We start from the raw sequence: 14803 nt of genomic DNA, 5'->3' as shown, positions 1-14803 counted from the left end.
CACACCCTAGCAACAGCCAATAGAAAATTACTTGCCCCTGGAGTTGGTCACTAGCATGGTCAGAACAGTTAACACAACCAAGGCAGGCATACACAGTGGGCTCAGGGAAAGCTTTAATTATGCAATTGATGGTTTTTCACAAGGCATTGCCATTAGCTCTCTCATGGCAAGTTAGCATGCCTCTCCTCACATTTAGACCTGACAGTGCTTTGATTGTATATTCCTGCATTGCAGGAGGTTCGACTTGTTGGCCCTCAAGACCTCTTCCAACTCTATGATTGTAGGCCGGAAAAATGTTTAGAAGTCCTTTCCAACTACTGTACAAAGCCTGTGATGTACTGGTTCTAATTATTTTGCCTCATCACCAAACTTTTTGTTCTCTCAATTATACATAGAAAGCTATAAGTGCCCAGAGTTCCTGAAATCAGCTACAGAAGAGCAGACAGCCATCCCCTCCCAGCTTTGGCCACAGCAAAGCTGAATCCAGAAAACTGTTCCATGGAAAGGTCAGATAGTTTTCACTTTTGTTTTCATCTAGAGGTTAAATGCATCTCAATCTTTTTAAAGAAGCACAGCGTTCTGATAATCTTTTAAAAGGGGAAGCAGCAGAAGTAATCAAGGATCACAAAACTGTACCTCAATCCAAGTGAGATTTGATCCCTCCTGCTACCTGTCTAGTACGTTTTTTTATCCTATCCTTCTTCTAAAGATTGCAGAATGACATAAATTATTAAACCTTTCTCCTAACCGTAACAACCACCTTGTGTCGCAGGTTAGGGTCAGCGGACTCAACTGGCTCACGGTCATCCAGCAAGCTTCATGATTGAGTCGGATACCTTTATATCTCCCTGGCTTTCAATTCCCATTTTTGAGGCCAGAGGGAAGCAGAGAGTAAACAGCTAGATACCTATTTCATTTGATCTGGATTTGTGAGTCCCTATTTCCTACCAACCTTAATCAAAGAGACCTGTTCAGGAATCCTTCCATCAAGCCTGGACTGAAATCTTACTGAGAACCTCTTCGCTGAACACCTGCTTAATTATATTGTCGTCAATCTGCATTACTTTGCATTCCTTTTAATAATTGTATATTTGCATCATGGTATGCCATTCTGGAAGATTTTTTTACACTAAAATGCAGAGTAAACTTACAACAGAGCAACACCAGATATATAGTCCAATCTACTTGTCCAAGTTTTAGAATCAGCTGTACATCAAAGGCACAAGTCTTAACATCTCAAGCAAGAATTCACCAAAGACGCGCACATAAACCTTATGCCTTGAACTAAGATCAACCTTAACAGTTTATTGCCTTTTGCAACAAAGGCTGATCTGTAATCAAAATATTTGCTGACAACCCTGGAATCAGATCCACTTCTAGTCTAAACAAACAAAATTCTCAGTACAAAACTACACAATTTTTCTCATCCACTGAAGACAGCTATGAAAATCATCTTAACATTCACCATCTCAGTAATCTTCTCACAACCCCTATAACATAAGCCAGCATTATTCCAATAATCCAGATGTTGGGCTGAGGCTGAGAACTGCTCTGGGGAACCTTTCCCACTCTTATATCACTGCTAAGTCACCTGTCTAGTGTGTAAACCTTAGTACTAGTAAACCTTAGTACAGCACCAAACTTATATGGGATGTCTTCTAATAACAAATAACTAAATCCAATTCAATCTCCTCCTTGTACAGTAGCATTTAAAGAGTCCTTACTGAGTCCAAGCATTTAATATACATTAATATACATTAAGCATTTAATATACATTAAGTAAACCTTAGGTCAGCCCTGTAGTTTAGGCTAATATTATTTCCCACATAGCAGACTTTTTGCGGAAGGTGCTGAGGTTCAGGAAGAATCACTTGTCTATGGCTATCTAATTAGCTAGATAATTATATGAGATTGGGCTTACCTGGACCACCCAGGATGAGGTGTCATATATCATTTATTTAGCCAACTACATCTCCCCAAGATCATATATTGTTATCGTATTTACTTAAAAGGAAGATTACCTTTTTTGACCCTTTTATAGCTTTGCAAAAAAGGGGGGAAACATTGTCTTCCATGTGGGAATCCTTCACTCTGACCTTGGCGCTTTCTCACACCAGCCAGGAGGTGCTAGGGTAGAAAGAGGAGCACATCCCACCTCCACCAATTGGATGGTGAAACCAGGAACAGTTCCTGCAGGCACAGAAACAGAAGGTGGCAACCCCCACTCCCACCAGCAGCCAGCTAGCTGGCCTGCTTGCGGTTTGTTGAGTCAGCTGGTGGGCACTGCCCTCTACCTCTATACCTCCAGGCTTTTTGCAGAATCACAGGGACAGAAAGAGGAGTGCTCCCTCACTCAAGCTTCCTGGCTGTTTAAAGTCCAACAAGCCAACCGGAATGGGCAAGTTTCTCTTTCTGCTCCTGAGTCTTATGGCTCATTCCAGAAGTAGGTGAAGACAGCGGGCACCTTAAATTCAGGGTTTTCCTTTTATTCCCTTTACCATTCTCTTTTTATTCCCTTTAGCATTAACTTTTTGTCCAGGGCAGTACATTCCAAAGTTTATTGATTTCCGTTCTCACAGATATGAAAACAGCCTGACAGAATAGGGGTAAATACATAGAAAATTTAGCATCTCATAACAAATCCTTATGTTGGTAAACTCTTATGAAAGGATTAGATAGGCTCCATTTATTTTCTTACCAGTAAGTGACATCTAAGGGTGCAAAGAATTTCTTCACAATTAAGTCAGCAAAGTAGGCTTCCGTCTCCCTGCAAGCTGTCCCATTGCCAATCACAACAGTGTCACAGCTTTGAATGGAAGAAAAGAAAGTGAATGTAAGGCAGTATAAAGTTGCCACACTGTCCTCCCCAGCAGCCATCACTATTGCTTCCCTGCCACCATGGAATCAGAGAAAAGAAGATACACCCTGATCTGCAGTCTGGGCCCAAATACACAATACCACCCACACTGAGTCACTATGAATTTCCATACAGTTAAACCATAGACAACTAGTAGAGAAAGAATGCATTTTTCTGCCCTCCTACTTATTTCTCTCTACTGGATCAGAACATAGAACAAGACCATTAAGAGCAGTCATGCTGCATCAGACCAAAGTTCCATTTAGGCTGGCAGCCTGTTTCGCACAGTGGCCAACAGGAAGCCCCTGCAAAGTCTACAAGGAGCACACAAAGGCCAAAGCCTCACCTTGATGTTGCCAGCAGCACCTGTTTTCTGAGGGTTACTGCCTTTGAACAGGAAAGTTCCACTTAGTCATCACAGCCAACAGCCGTTTGGGAAACTATACGGCATGAATTGATCGAATCATCTTTAAAGCCAAGTAAACCAATAGCCAGTACTACATGGGCACTGTATTACACAAACTGAGTGCAAAGGTACTCCCAGAGTACTTCTGATATGGGAAAGACAGCAGGGCCTGTCCCTGTGATCTTAATCCCCAGGCAGGAATATATGGGAGCAGACAGTCCTTCAGATACACTGATCCCAACACATGGAGGGCATTAAAGAACAAAACCAGTTGCTTGAATTGGTCTTGGGAAGAGATTAGTAGCCAGTACTGTGGTTGCATTCTCCTGGTAGCTGCCCCAACTAACAGACTAGCCTTAGCATTTTGTACTAGCTGCAACTACAGTCCAGTCCAGAAGTAACTAAGCCATGGATCACTGAGGTTAGGTCTGACTGAACGAAGAACAGGCACTGTCGATGCACCAGCTGAAGCTGGGTAGAAGCACTCTGATCCACCGCAGCCCCTTGATTTTCTGTCCCACCAACCAAAGAAGCTTGTTTAATGGGCACATGGGAAAGCCTTTTTGATGATAGCCCCACTGTTTTGGAATGTCTTCTGCAGGAGGTGTACCCAGCCCCCCTCCCTGTCGATCATCCAGAGGTAGATGAAGATAGTTTAATTTGGGACTACATTTGACGGATTCATTTTTTATTTCTTGGGAGTCCTAATCGGAGTTTTAAAATAAAAATTAGAACCTTTTATGTGTTTTTAAAGTGCTTTTTTATCATTGTTAAACTGTAAGCTTGTATGACTGAACTCCTCTAGTTTCCATAGATATAATTTATTTTGTTCTCATGCACATCAACCCTCTCTATTGCTCTTGAGTCTTATAACTTGTTTTGATACATTGCCACGAATTATGACAGGTCCCTTCTTTTCTATAAAAGTTCAGAAATATTTGGTACTGTTTGCTTACTCTGCTGGCATAAGGGCCACCCATGCCAGTGGAGAGAGCAAACATGTTGGTGTCCTGGCATCGCACAGCTCCACTGTGGCCAAACCCAGAGGTTGGCACCTCTAGAAAACTATGCTGGTGTCTGAGCAGACGCTCCACAGAGGGGGATGTTCCTGGGGGTGTGAAGCTGATTTTAGTCAGCTTCTATCTGTTTTCCAGGCCAAGAGTGCTTTTTCAGTGGCAGCCCTACAATTATGGAACAGTCTTCCGAGGGATGTGTTCCTGGCCCCCATATTTTCCATCTGTAGGAGGCAGTTTCATTTAGGACTCCATTTGACTAATGTTGTTTTGGTTTATTGGCAGTCTTAATAGAGATTTTAAATTATGGTCTTTTATACGTTTTTATTGTTGTTGTTTTAGTTGCACTGTAAGCTGCCTTAGGTTCTTCAAGGTAGAAAGATGGCTAATAAATATCTTAAATAAAATAAAATAATAAGCTGAGGAACAGTGATAGCTCAAGTTGTCTAGTGAACTTCAAGACTGGTGAAGGATTTGGAATAGTCGGGCACTTTAACAAGACCACAATAACAGGCAGATAGCAAAAATAGGGAAGCTTTCTTCAACATACTTGTACTTCAAGAGAAGTCTCCTTATCTTCTCGGCTTCATGGAATTCTTTACCAGAATGTAAGTAAACAACATCCGTGTGGAGTATGTGACCTAAGATAACAGGAAGGAAACAGACTCAGGAAGAACAAACTCAATGGCACACAGTAACTCTTTTAAGATTGCCAAGATTTCTAACTGTACAAGATGATTAATACATCTAAAAAAATATAAGGGCTACAGTACTAACCAATTAAAAAAACCTGTTCCCTTGAAACCTAAACCTCATCTCTATCTAATAGCAATGGGTAGAAGCAATGTATGGATCAAAAGATCCATACCACTCAGACACTGGAGGGTTATGTCACTTTCTTCTGCAGATTTGTGGATATTCCCAAGGTTTGCACAAAAACATAAAATGATCAGTTGGGAGATAAAACATATTTACAAATAAAAATACATGCAAAATCTGCACTGGTATCATGTAAAAAAACCCCAAAACAACAACCAGGTCAACATCTTGAGTTGCCCTAGCAGTCCAAGCTGCTGTGCAAATCGGGTTTTTTTAAAGACAAGACTTAGTCAATGAAAAGAAACAATAGGAAGAAGAATGTATTGTCGAAGGCTTTCATGGCCAGAATCACTGGGGTGCTGTGTGGTTTACAGACTATATGGCCATGTTCTAGCAGAATTTTCTCCTGATGTTTCGCCTGCATCTGTGGCTGGCATCTTCAGAGGATTCTCTTCGTCTTCAGAGGATCCTCTGAAGATGCCAGCCACAGATGCAGGCAAAACGTCAGGAGAAAATTCTGCCAGAACACAGCCTGGAAACCACACAACACCCCAGTAGGAAGAAGGTAGAAAACTCTGCAATTGGGCAGCTGGGGGGGGGGGGGCTGCTTTTGGAATGGTGAGAAAGAAACAATTCGGGAGATGGGTAAAGATGAGGAGAACAGAACCAGAACAAGAGAGGAGGAAGCAGGGGCTGGAGTTTCAAATGGGTTCCTCATCCTGCATGACCCCCCCCCCCCCACCAACACACACACACTTATATGCAGAGCAAACACTGGTAGAAAATATCCATGCTCTAAACAGCAAACAACACAGCAGGCATTCTCTCAGTTGCAATATAGAACTTACTCAGCGGTGAAATTATTGCCAATTTGCAACCATGTGAGTAGCCAGGGTCAACTCCCATCAAGGTTCGCCCTCTCACAGGGTTCATCAGAAGCAACTGGCGGAGGTTCCTTCCAAACATCGTCACAGATTCCTTCTCTGCATCTGCATTTAATTTTGACCTAAGAAAGCAGAGTAACAAGAAACTTGCTATTTCATCATGTGTGTGCAAATAAATATTTCAGTTACACACCCATACCCAATTGGTTTCGCCCTCCTTCCCATTACACTTCCAACACATTGTTATTCCATTCACGAAAAAAGCACATTACACCTGTAGGAAAGCTGATGGTACTTTTAAAACTTGGTGCTGCTACTGGGCCTGTCCTTTCTTTACCCAAGTGGTATGATGCTCTCAAGGCAACTTTACTCATGGAGTAAGGGAAGATTCTCCACCATCCTTTATTTGCAGTTACAATAGGTCCCTCCCCTTCTCTAGCCAGGCTTTTCAAACTAGGGAATGCTCATTCCTGGGGTTGCAGCCCCCCAATCCTAGGAGGGAAAAAAGCACAAAATCTCGCCGTCTTCCATCAGTGCTACTTTGCTGGTGAATGAGGTAGGATGTGCAATTCAATTTCCCCCCTTTTCAGCACACCCCCACCCTGCATTGATATTAGCCCATCAGGTCCAGCAAGAAGGGAACAAGGGAAAGATCTGTGATATCTGCACCCAGAAATTGCTAGATCGAATCCGATATCTCCTCCAATTAGCTTGGGTCACATCCTCAATGTACTTGGCTGTAACCAGGAGTTCAGAAATTTGCCTGAAAGCTGCAGGCGTGGCCACGTGACGCGTTCTCAGGCGAGACCTGGATGGGATGCTAATCATGGATAGGGTACTCAAATGAGTAAACCACCACCCTGTTACGTGATCACAAAGTGCATTTCTCCGCTCAACACTACTGTTATGGTTTACAGAAAAAAACACAAGAAGAGATGGTATCGTGTTTGTGCTTCCTTCTGGAATCAGTAATACATTGATAAGGACCAGTATACCAGGCGAAGACCGACTCCGCTTTTTATTCGGCATTTTGTTTTCTCTCAACACTGTAAGTTATCAGCTTTAGATAGTTGGTAGAAGTTCCAGTAAGGGAGAATATAAACTAATGAGGCTTATCTGCTGAAAAAGCCGTAGGAGACACCGCCCTCTTCGTTCAGGATGTCCATTTGTGCCGTGAATCACAGCCACTCATCATTAATATTGTCTTTAGAGTCAAGCTCGTATTATGATTGTTAAAAATTTAAAAATTTAAAACTTATCTTAAAATGTGGAGGAGCTCAGGAAAGATTGCCTGCGTTGCTTGTCTACCGGAACCGGAACCCCATAAGGACCAGTAAACGCAAACTAAATTTAAACTAGGCAGAGTAGCTATAGTATTGGCCAACAGCAAACCAACAACCAAGACTGCTGGTTCTAGATAAGCCTGCATCCCACTAATGCAACCTGGACTGCAACCTGGGATATTACAAGGTTGTTTCTGCAGATCAGTGTTCAAGCTGCATCTGAACCTCGCAGGTCTTTAAACCAACTTCAGATTGTTGTCAGAAACATTCCTTCTTGGAAAAATCAAATCTGGCCATAGTCATGCTCTGCTGTTCACCTCCAGATTGAGATGATGGCGCTGCGCTGTACGTGAAACTGCCTCTCAAGATTGTCCGGAAACATCAAAGGGTTTAGAACATAAATTACAAAACTGCTTGCTGGAATCAATTACTGCTAAAAGAATAACATCCTCTGCCAATTCAGACACATTTCAAACTGCTGGGTCCCACTTTTAAAGACCTGCTCGCTCTTGGAATGGGTTTCTTAAGTCTTTCTGAATCCCATTCAAACTTATATCAATTAGATAATCATCACAGGCTCTGCTGTGTGGACTCTTGCCTTCACTTGCCTTCAAATTGCTACCTGAAAGAGGACTTTTTGTGCAGCTGCAGCTTGCCTGTAGAATTCCTTTCCCTGCAGCCATTCAACTGATAGCTACTATATAAATCTGAGATGCTAGGAGAAGACTTTATTTTTCCAATCTTTAGGTGTTTAATGGAAGGGCGGGAGTGGGACCCGGGATTCACTTTGTTGCTGTTCTGCACCTTAAATGCATGTATTCATATATACATATTAAACATGGAAAAGAGAAGATGGTGTATTCCAGGATGTTATTTTTGTCAGCAAGTGTACTCAGGTCACTGCTGATTCAATCCTCAGTATCAATAGTCATCTTTGTAATGGGATATTCCACAGGTTTGATGAAAGTCTAAAAATGGTAAGATTGAGTTCATAAAACTGATACAGTAATTTATTTGAGTTGAGTCTGTCTGAACTCCTGTCACAGTCCAATTCAGAATTTCCAAAATAAACAGATTTCCTTCCAAAGCAAGTGTACACAGACTGAATCCTAATTTGGTTAAATCCAAGCATTTCAGCTTCATTGGAAACTGGCCAGTCATTTATTTTGGAAACTAATAATGGCACACAACTACTAAACTTCCACCCATACAGGGGGGAAAAATCTGACCTTAAAAGTATTTTTGAACTACACTGTTAAACTGACATTTACATTTTAACTCAACAGCGTTGAGACAGAGCACTTTAGCTGATAACAGAAGTCACCAAATTGCCAGTGTCAAAACTGACTGTTCCAACTTTATAGTCATAACAATAGCCACAGCACAGCTGAATCCAATATTAGGACCATTAAATTGTTAATTTAGGATCAAAAGATTACATGGGATATTCAGAGCTGTAGCAGTTAGTCTTCACATTCTCTCAGAGGTAGAGAGATGGAAGCAGAATAACACAATGGAGTGTGTTACCAAACAGTGACTGTGAAATGGATACAATAAAACAATTTTAACAGGCTGACAGCAAGATCGCTATAACAACAATGTGATGTACTCAATATGAAACACACAATGTGGTACTGTCATTAAAAATGTTGAGCAAATTGCACCTTGCGAATAGACAAGTTCCACCCCCCACTCCCATTTAAAATATATTCTGGTCATTAAATTGTTTCCCACCAGTCTAACTGGTAGGAAAAAAATGACTTTAATGTCCCAAATTTTGCATGTCCTTAAGATCCAAATAGCATGTCATGAAACTTGTCAGTGCTAAAACAGCATACATAAAAACACATCTATTCAGTCAAATTCTAAATGCATCTACTTGGAAGTAACTGCAACAATTTCCATAGAACTTACTTGCAAGTAAGTGTTCTAAATGTGCTTTTTTTTCTTTTTAGTGCCCTAGAAGTTCCTCTTTTACATAAAAATGAGTTGCAGCATTTTGGAGAAAAAATCAATAGTGTCTTTATATAATGAACGAACTAGTAACAATTATATCAGCATATTAGGTTAAAATATATTAACTCAACAAAAATGGAATGCTTATTATATGAGGCTAATATGTTTAATGCATTATTTAGTGGCCTGAATTAAGAGATGCTACTTTAGAGCAATAATTCCTAACATACTTACACATTTACACAGTGGCCAGCCAGTTGCCCTAGATGGCCAGCAAACCACACACAGAGAACACAGATTTCTACAGATGTTGCTCCCCAGTCACGAGGGGAATGAATATAAGTCTTGAAAAAAAATTAATTGATCAACTCTGTTGGATGCATCTACCTTTCTATGTCTGTTGACATGAGGAGGACTCCATAGCACTTAACTGTCCCTCCTCTTGTCACTGGGATTTTTTTATGCATCCTTGTAGAATCCCAACAGCATCTCCATTGCCTAGAAAAAAAATGGTACTCACCCTGAGCTCTCAATACTTGGAAAAAGACATCAGTTGGAAAAAGGAGGGCATCAGCAGCCAACATTTGCACTTTGCTCACAGTTTCAAAGAAGATGCCTGCTGATTTTTCCAAGAACCCATCAACAAAGGCAATTTCCAACATATGTACACACATTCCCATTCCCAAGGAGGACAATATTTCCTCTCTATGGTGACCTTGAGATGCACTGCTCTGAATGTCCCTCTAATTCACAAAGAAAACTCATTCTGGATTGCAGTAAGGTGTGACTTTAAAGCACCTATGCCCAAGTAGACTGAGCTTACTCAGCCAATAAGACCAGATGACAGCTCTGTGGCCTGTGGGACCAACATGTGGATTGCTGATAGACTGAATTGTTAACTGATTACCTGAATTCTCTACAAAGAAGAGGATAAATAAGGCGTTTGTATGAGTCTTCCACTGAGTAGCGCAACAACTCCATTAATTCTGGGTTTGCAAAGGCCTTTGGTCTCCATCTGTGTATCAAAATGTTTTAAAGTCAGATCATTTGGCAACATCATAAATCACAATCTTTCAAAAATCTGTCACTTTCTGAACCCCCCCCCCCCACAAAGTTTCATTTAAAATATCTACTGTGAATACCTTCCTTGCCAGAATTTTAAGACTCTGAAGACAGATACTGTGGATCATTTTCCTGTCAGAACATACCAAATAGTGAATAATAAGCCTCTTGATATGCCCCGCAAAAGGTATTATGCTCTACAAACAACCTAGTGATGATCCCTGGTTCCAAAAGTGTCTGGCTGTCCTCAATTAGGGCCAAAGCATTCTTGGTTCTGGCCCCAGCCTGGTGGAATGCTCTGTCCAATGAGACCAGGACCCTTAGGGATCTATCTCAATTTCGCAGGGACTGCAAGACAGAGCTGTTCCACTATAAGTTTAAGTAGCCTGTATGGAACTGCATGGAAATCATGAGGATGAACGGGAGAGATATATGTCAGTGATTAAGACTGATAAAAAACCAAATACCTACATGCATGCCTTTATGTCCCCTATACTGACCTGTTGTTTACACACCATCTACAGAATTCGTTCTTCACCCCATCAGGGACGTTGATCTTCACTGTCAGGATTTTCAAATTCTCCCCTCTGTTAATGGCTAGCACCTGAATGTAAATATCACACAACACATATATGACACACAAAGCACCCAGAAAACCAAAACCTAAGCCAGTCAACATCTTCAAAGTCATTGGTGAGAAAGGCACACATTTGTGCTTATTATAATTTGATGGAAGCACAGAAAATAAAGCCAGTAATTATAACTGGCACAGACGTCAGCTTCTTGAAAACCTGCCTTAACAGTGACATACCAGATCATTTTGGTCAGCATGCAAAGTCACTTTTCTGTTCAAGCAACTGAGGCAGGCCCCTGAGGTCTCCAGGCAGCAACACACAATCTGGCAGCACAACAGAAGATCACATGTATGATTTATGCACATCATTATCTCCTGGACCCAAACTCCCACCAGCCGGGTCCAATGAGAACCTCCAAAGTTCTGGTACTACCTCTGAGACTCACTTGTTCCCCACCCCCTCTTGTCTGCTGGCACACCAACAACTTCAAAGATAGATACTGCAGAGGGTTTTTTAAAATTTGTTTCAAGATAGTTGCCTGCCTTAAGATTTCTCTGAAAGTGTATTGGAAGAACTCTCAAAACCCAATGTTGAAGATGGATTAAGAAAAAAAGAGGCACTAGAGATCACATTACAAATTTACATTAGTTGCTTGGACACAAGTGAGAGTTTCAGAAGAAAATCAGCTTATGTTCCGTAGATTACAGTAAAGCTTTTAACTATATGGATCAAGAGAACCTATGGCTAGTTTAAAAGGAAATAGGTGTGTCACAAATTGCTATGGCACAACATCAAGAGCCAATGTGGTGGTGTGGTTAAGAGCAGTGTACTCTAATCTGGATAACCGAATTTGATTCTCCACTCCTCCACATGAATGCTGCTGGGTGACCTTGGACAACTCATAGTTCTCTCAGAATTCTCTCAGTCCCACCTTTCTCACAAGGGAAATGGCGAGGGAAGGCAATTGTAAGCCATTTTGAGATTTCTTAAAGATTAAAAAAACAGCAGGGTCTAAAAACCAGCTCTCCTCCTTTTGATTCACAGCCTGTTTTTAGGACGACAGGTACTGTTAGGACAGAATACTGAGAAAAAAATTGTCTCCAATTGGCAAAAAGAGTCAGACAAGGATTATGTCATCTCCCCATGTCTTCAATCTGTATACAGAACAAAGCATAAGAAATGCTGGATTACATGAAGATGGAGTGAAAATTGGGGAAAATAACAATTGGAGAAATGTCAACCATGCCACATTATTGGCAGAAAATAGCGAAGACGAGAAACAACTACTGATGAAGGTTAAAACAGAAAGTGCTGACATAGGACTACAGCAGTACATCAAGAAGACACAAGTAATGATTACTTCCTCCACCTTAAGGTTGCTCAACTTTAAGGCTGACAGTGAGGAAACTGAAATCGTTCAAGATGTTCTATTCCTCCATCAACCCAAAGGGAGACTGCAACCAAGAAATCAGCAGGAGATTTAGACTGGGAAGGGCAGCCATGAAGGAGTTAGAAAAGATTATTGAGTATAAGAATGTGTCACTGGTAACCAAGATCAAGTTAATTCATGCCATAGTATTCCCTATTACTATGTATGGGTATGAAAGATGGATAATGAAGAAAGTCAATAGGAAGGAAAGAGATTCCTTTGACATGTAGTATCAGTGGAGAATTTTTGGATTGCCAAAAAGACATATAAGCAGATCCTAGATCAAATCAAGCCCGAACTAGAAGCTAAAATGACTAAACTAAATCCGTTGTACTTTTGTCACATATTGAGAAGACAAGAGTCACTGGAAATGTCAATAATGCGAAGAAACGTTGAAGGCAGCAGGAGAAGAGGAAGACACAACATGAGATATACTGACCCTCAGTTTGAAAGACCTGAGCAAGGTTATTAATGATAGGATGCTTTGAGGACATTGATTCATAGGGTCTCCTTGAATCAGAACTGACTTGACAGCATTTAACACACACATTCAGTTTGATGAAAGCAACTTTTATCACAGTGAAAAACTTTTAATTTTTCAGCACTCCATATCAAGAATGGAGTTTGGGCTTATTTTTATATAGAACACCCAGTTTAATATATATACCCAGGAACACTTATTTTGGCTCCTTTATCTTCACTGTTTAGTCTGGTGGATATATCTCTATCTCTATCTCTATATCTAGATAGATAGATAGATAGATAGATAGATAGATAGATAGATAGATAGATAGATAGATAGATAGATAGATAGATAGATAGATAGATAGATAGATAGATAGATATAGATAGATAGATATAGATATAGATATAGATATAGATATAGATATAGATATAGATATAGATATAGCGAAGACGAGAAATATATATATATATCCACCAGACTAAACAGTGAAGATAAAGGAGCCAAAATAAGTGTTCCTTAGTTGAAATGAACATAAAACTACTCATTTTAATTTGGTAAAGTTCAACTTGTGAGGGTTTTCTTTCTATCCACACTGTTCCCCAGAAATATCATGAATAGGTAACATTTTGGATTCACGGATTTCCCCTGTGATGAGGAACCTCTGTACAACAATTGTTAGCTACAAGACAGAAAAACATCTTTATGTTTGAATTCCTGTTGCACAGAAGCAGTGAGTGACACTAAGCTAATGAAAGCTAGTAAATATCATTTTCAAGATACTTGTTGACGCGATACATCAGGGAATGTATGAAGCTGCCCGTACACCAAGCCATGAGCCGCAGACCCCACTTTACATCCAGATCCTACTTTTCTTACAATCCACATTTGATGGACATTCTGACAGTTCTGACTGCCACAATGGAACACTTAAGGCAGATCAATCACTAGGAACCAAGGCCGATGACTGTCTTACCATAGCTTTTTGATGTGGAGATCCAGAACTTTGCATATTCCTCCCCTTCCTTCATCCTTTGCAAACCTGCTTCTAACAGGACTGCTAACTGGGGAGCCATATTATGGCCATAAAAACACAGGGACAGGCATGACACTAACCATATTTCAACCTTACAACTAAAAAAAGTTAAAAATAAAGTTTAAAAAGCAATAAAAGTTTCCCAATAATGCCTGTCCTCCTGCCATTTGATTTCTTACTGATCTAATTCAGAAGTCCATCATAAAAAAGTAGCCTTTCAACCCATCCAGAAGACCTGTCATAGAAGCAGTCATTCAGAACTCCTAAGAGAGGGAATTTCAAAGTTGGGGGGTGGGGCAGCACTACATCTATGTGGTGGCTTGAGTACATAGACTCCTTTTCGTATAGTTGATGGATAGTTGAAATTTCAATTACCATATGCACTAAACATTAATTCTGTATTTTAACTGCCAGAACAGAGAAAACAGACACTTATTATGTATGCTGCTATCCACATGTTTCTGAAACGTCACAAAGCCACATATTTCTCAAACATTAGACATGCAGAAGCCATTAAAAAGCTGTTAAATGTTGACATTCTGGTGTCGCTGCACATGTTGATGCATGCTATAGGGCCCTCAGCACTGTCACAAGCGCGCTTTACACGTCAATCATGAACTTTAATTCAATCACTAGCTAACTCAGACATGTCACATATGTTAAACACAATGGTCTAAAAACGACCTGAGGACATTGCACCAATTTATATTCCTCAGCTTTCCTGTGCCTCTTGACATACCAGGCCTGACATATCATTGAACAACAAAGAGAATAATAAAAATTGCAAGTGAAATATTATAGCATCAGGTACCTGGAACGCCAAACCAAATGTTTTCATGCAGGAATTAAAGAGGATGCATGTTTATTAATAAAGTCAATGCTTTTGTGTTTCTTTCATTTTGAAAGGAGAGGAAAAAGATAAACATCAATCTGGAGGGAGCGCCAAAATCATATTGCAGGCTTCATCAGATATAGGGTTTCCATTAAAAGAGCCCTATCACAAAGTGCCCAGTTTGTTAA

At 40.5% G+C, this 14803-nt stretch overlaps 1 protein-coding gene across 2 annotated transcripts in view; it reads right to left on the bottom strand.

The window, feature by feature from the left end:
* SRBD1 (S1 RNA binding domain 1) overlaps positions 1-14803 on the bottom strand; it is a 167024-nt gene that overhangs the window by 131873 nt on the left and 20348 nt on the right. For both annotated transcript variants that reach the window (XM_048482732.1, XM_048482740.1), the window contains exons 10-14: positions 10781-10884; positions 10126-10233; positions 5944-6101; positions 4827-4917; positions 2699-2806 (exon numbers count right to left, since the gene is read on the bottom strand). In XM_048482732.1, the coding sequence (XP_048338689.1) occupies positions 2699-2806; positions 4827-4917; positions 5944-6101; positions 10126-10233; positions 10781-10884 (569 nt within the window). The remainder of the gene's footprint in view (positions 1-2698; positions 2807-4826; positions 4918-5943; positions 6102-10125; positions 10234-10780; positions 10885-14803) is intronic.

The sequence above is a fragment of the Sphaerodactylus townsendi genome, linkage group LG01 (genome assembly GCF_021028975.2).
Source record: "Sphaerodactylus townsendi isolate TG3544 linkage group LG01, MPM_Stown_v2.3, whole genome shotgun sequence".
In the NCBI taxonomy this organism is placed as follows: Eukaryota; Metazoa; Chordata; class Lepidosauria; order Squamata; family Sphaerodactylidae; genus Sphaerodactylus; species Sphaerodactylus townsendi.
Note: the sequence above shows the minus strand (reverse complement) of the source record. Positions and strands in the feature narration are given on the sequence as shown.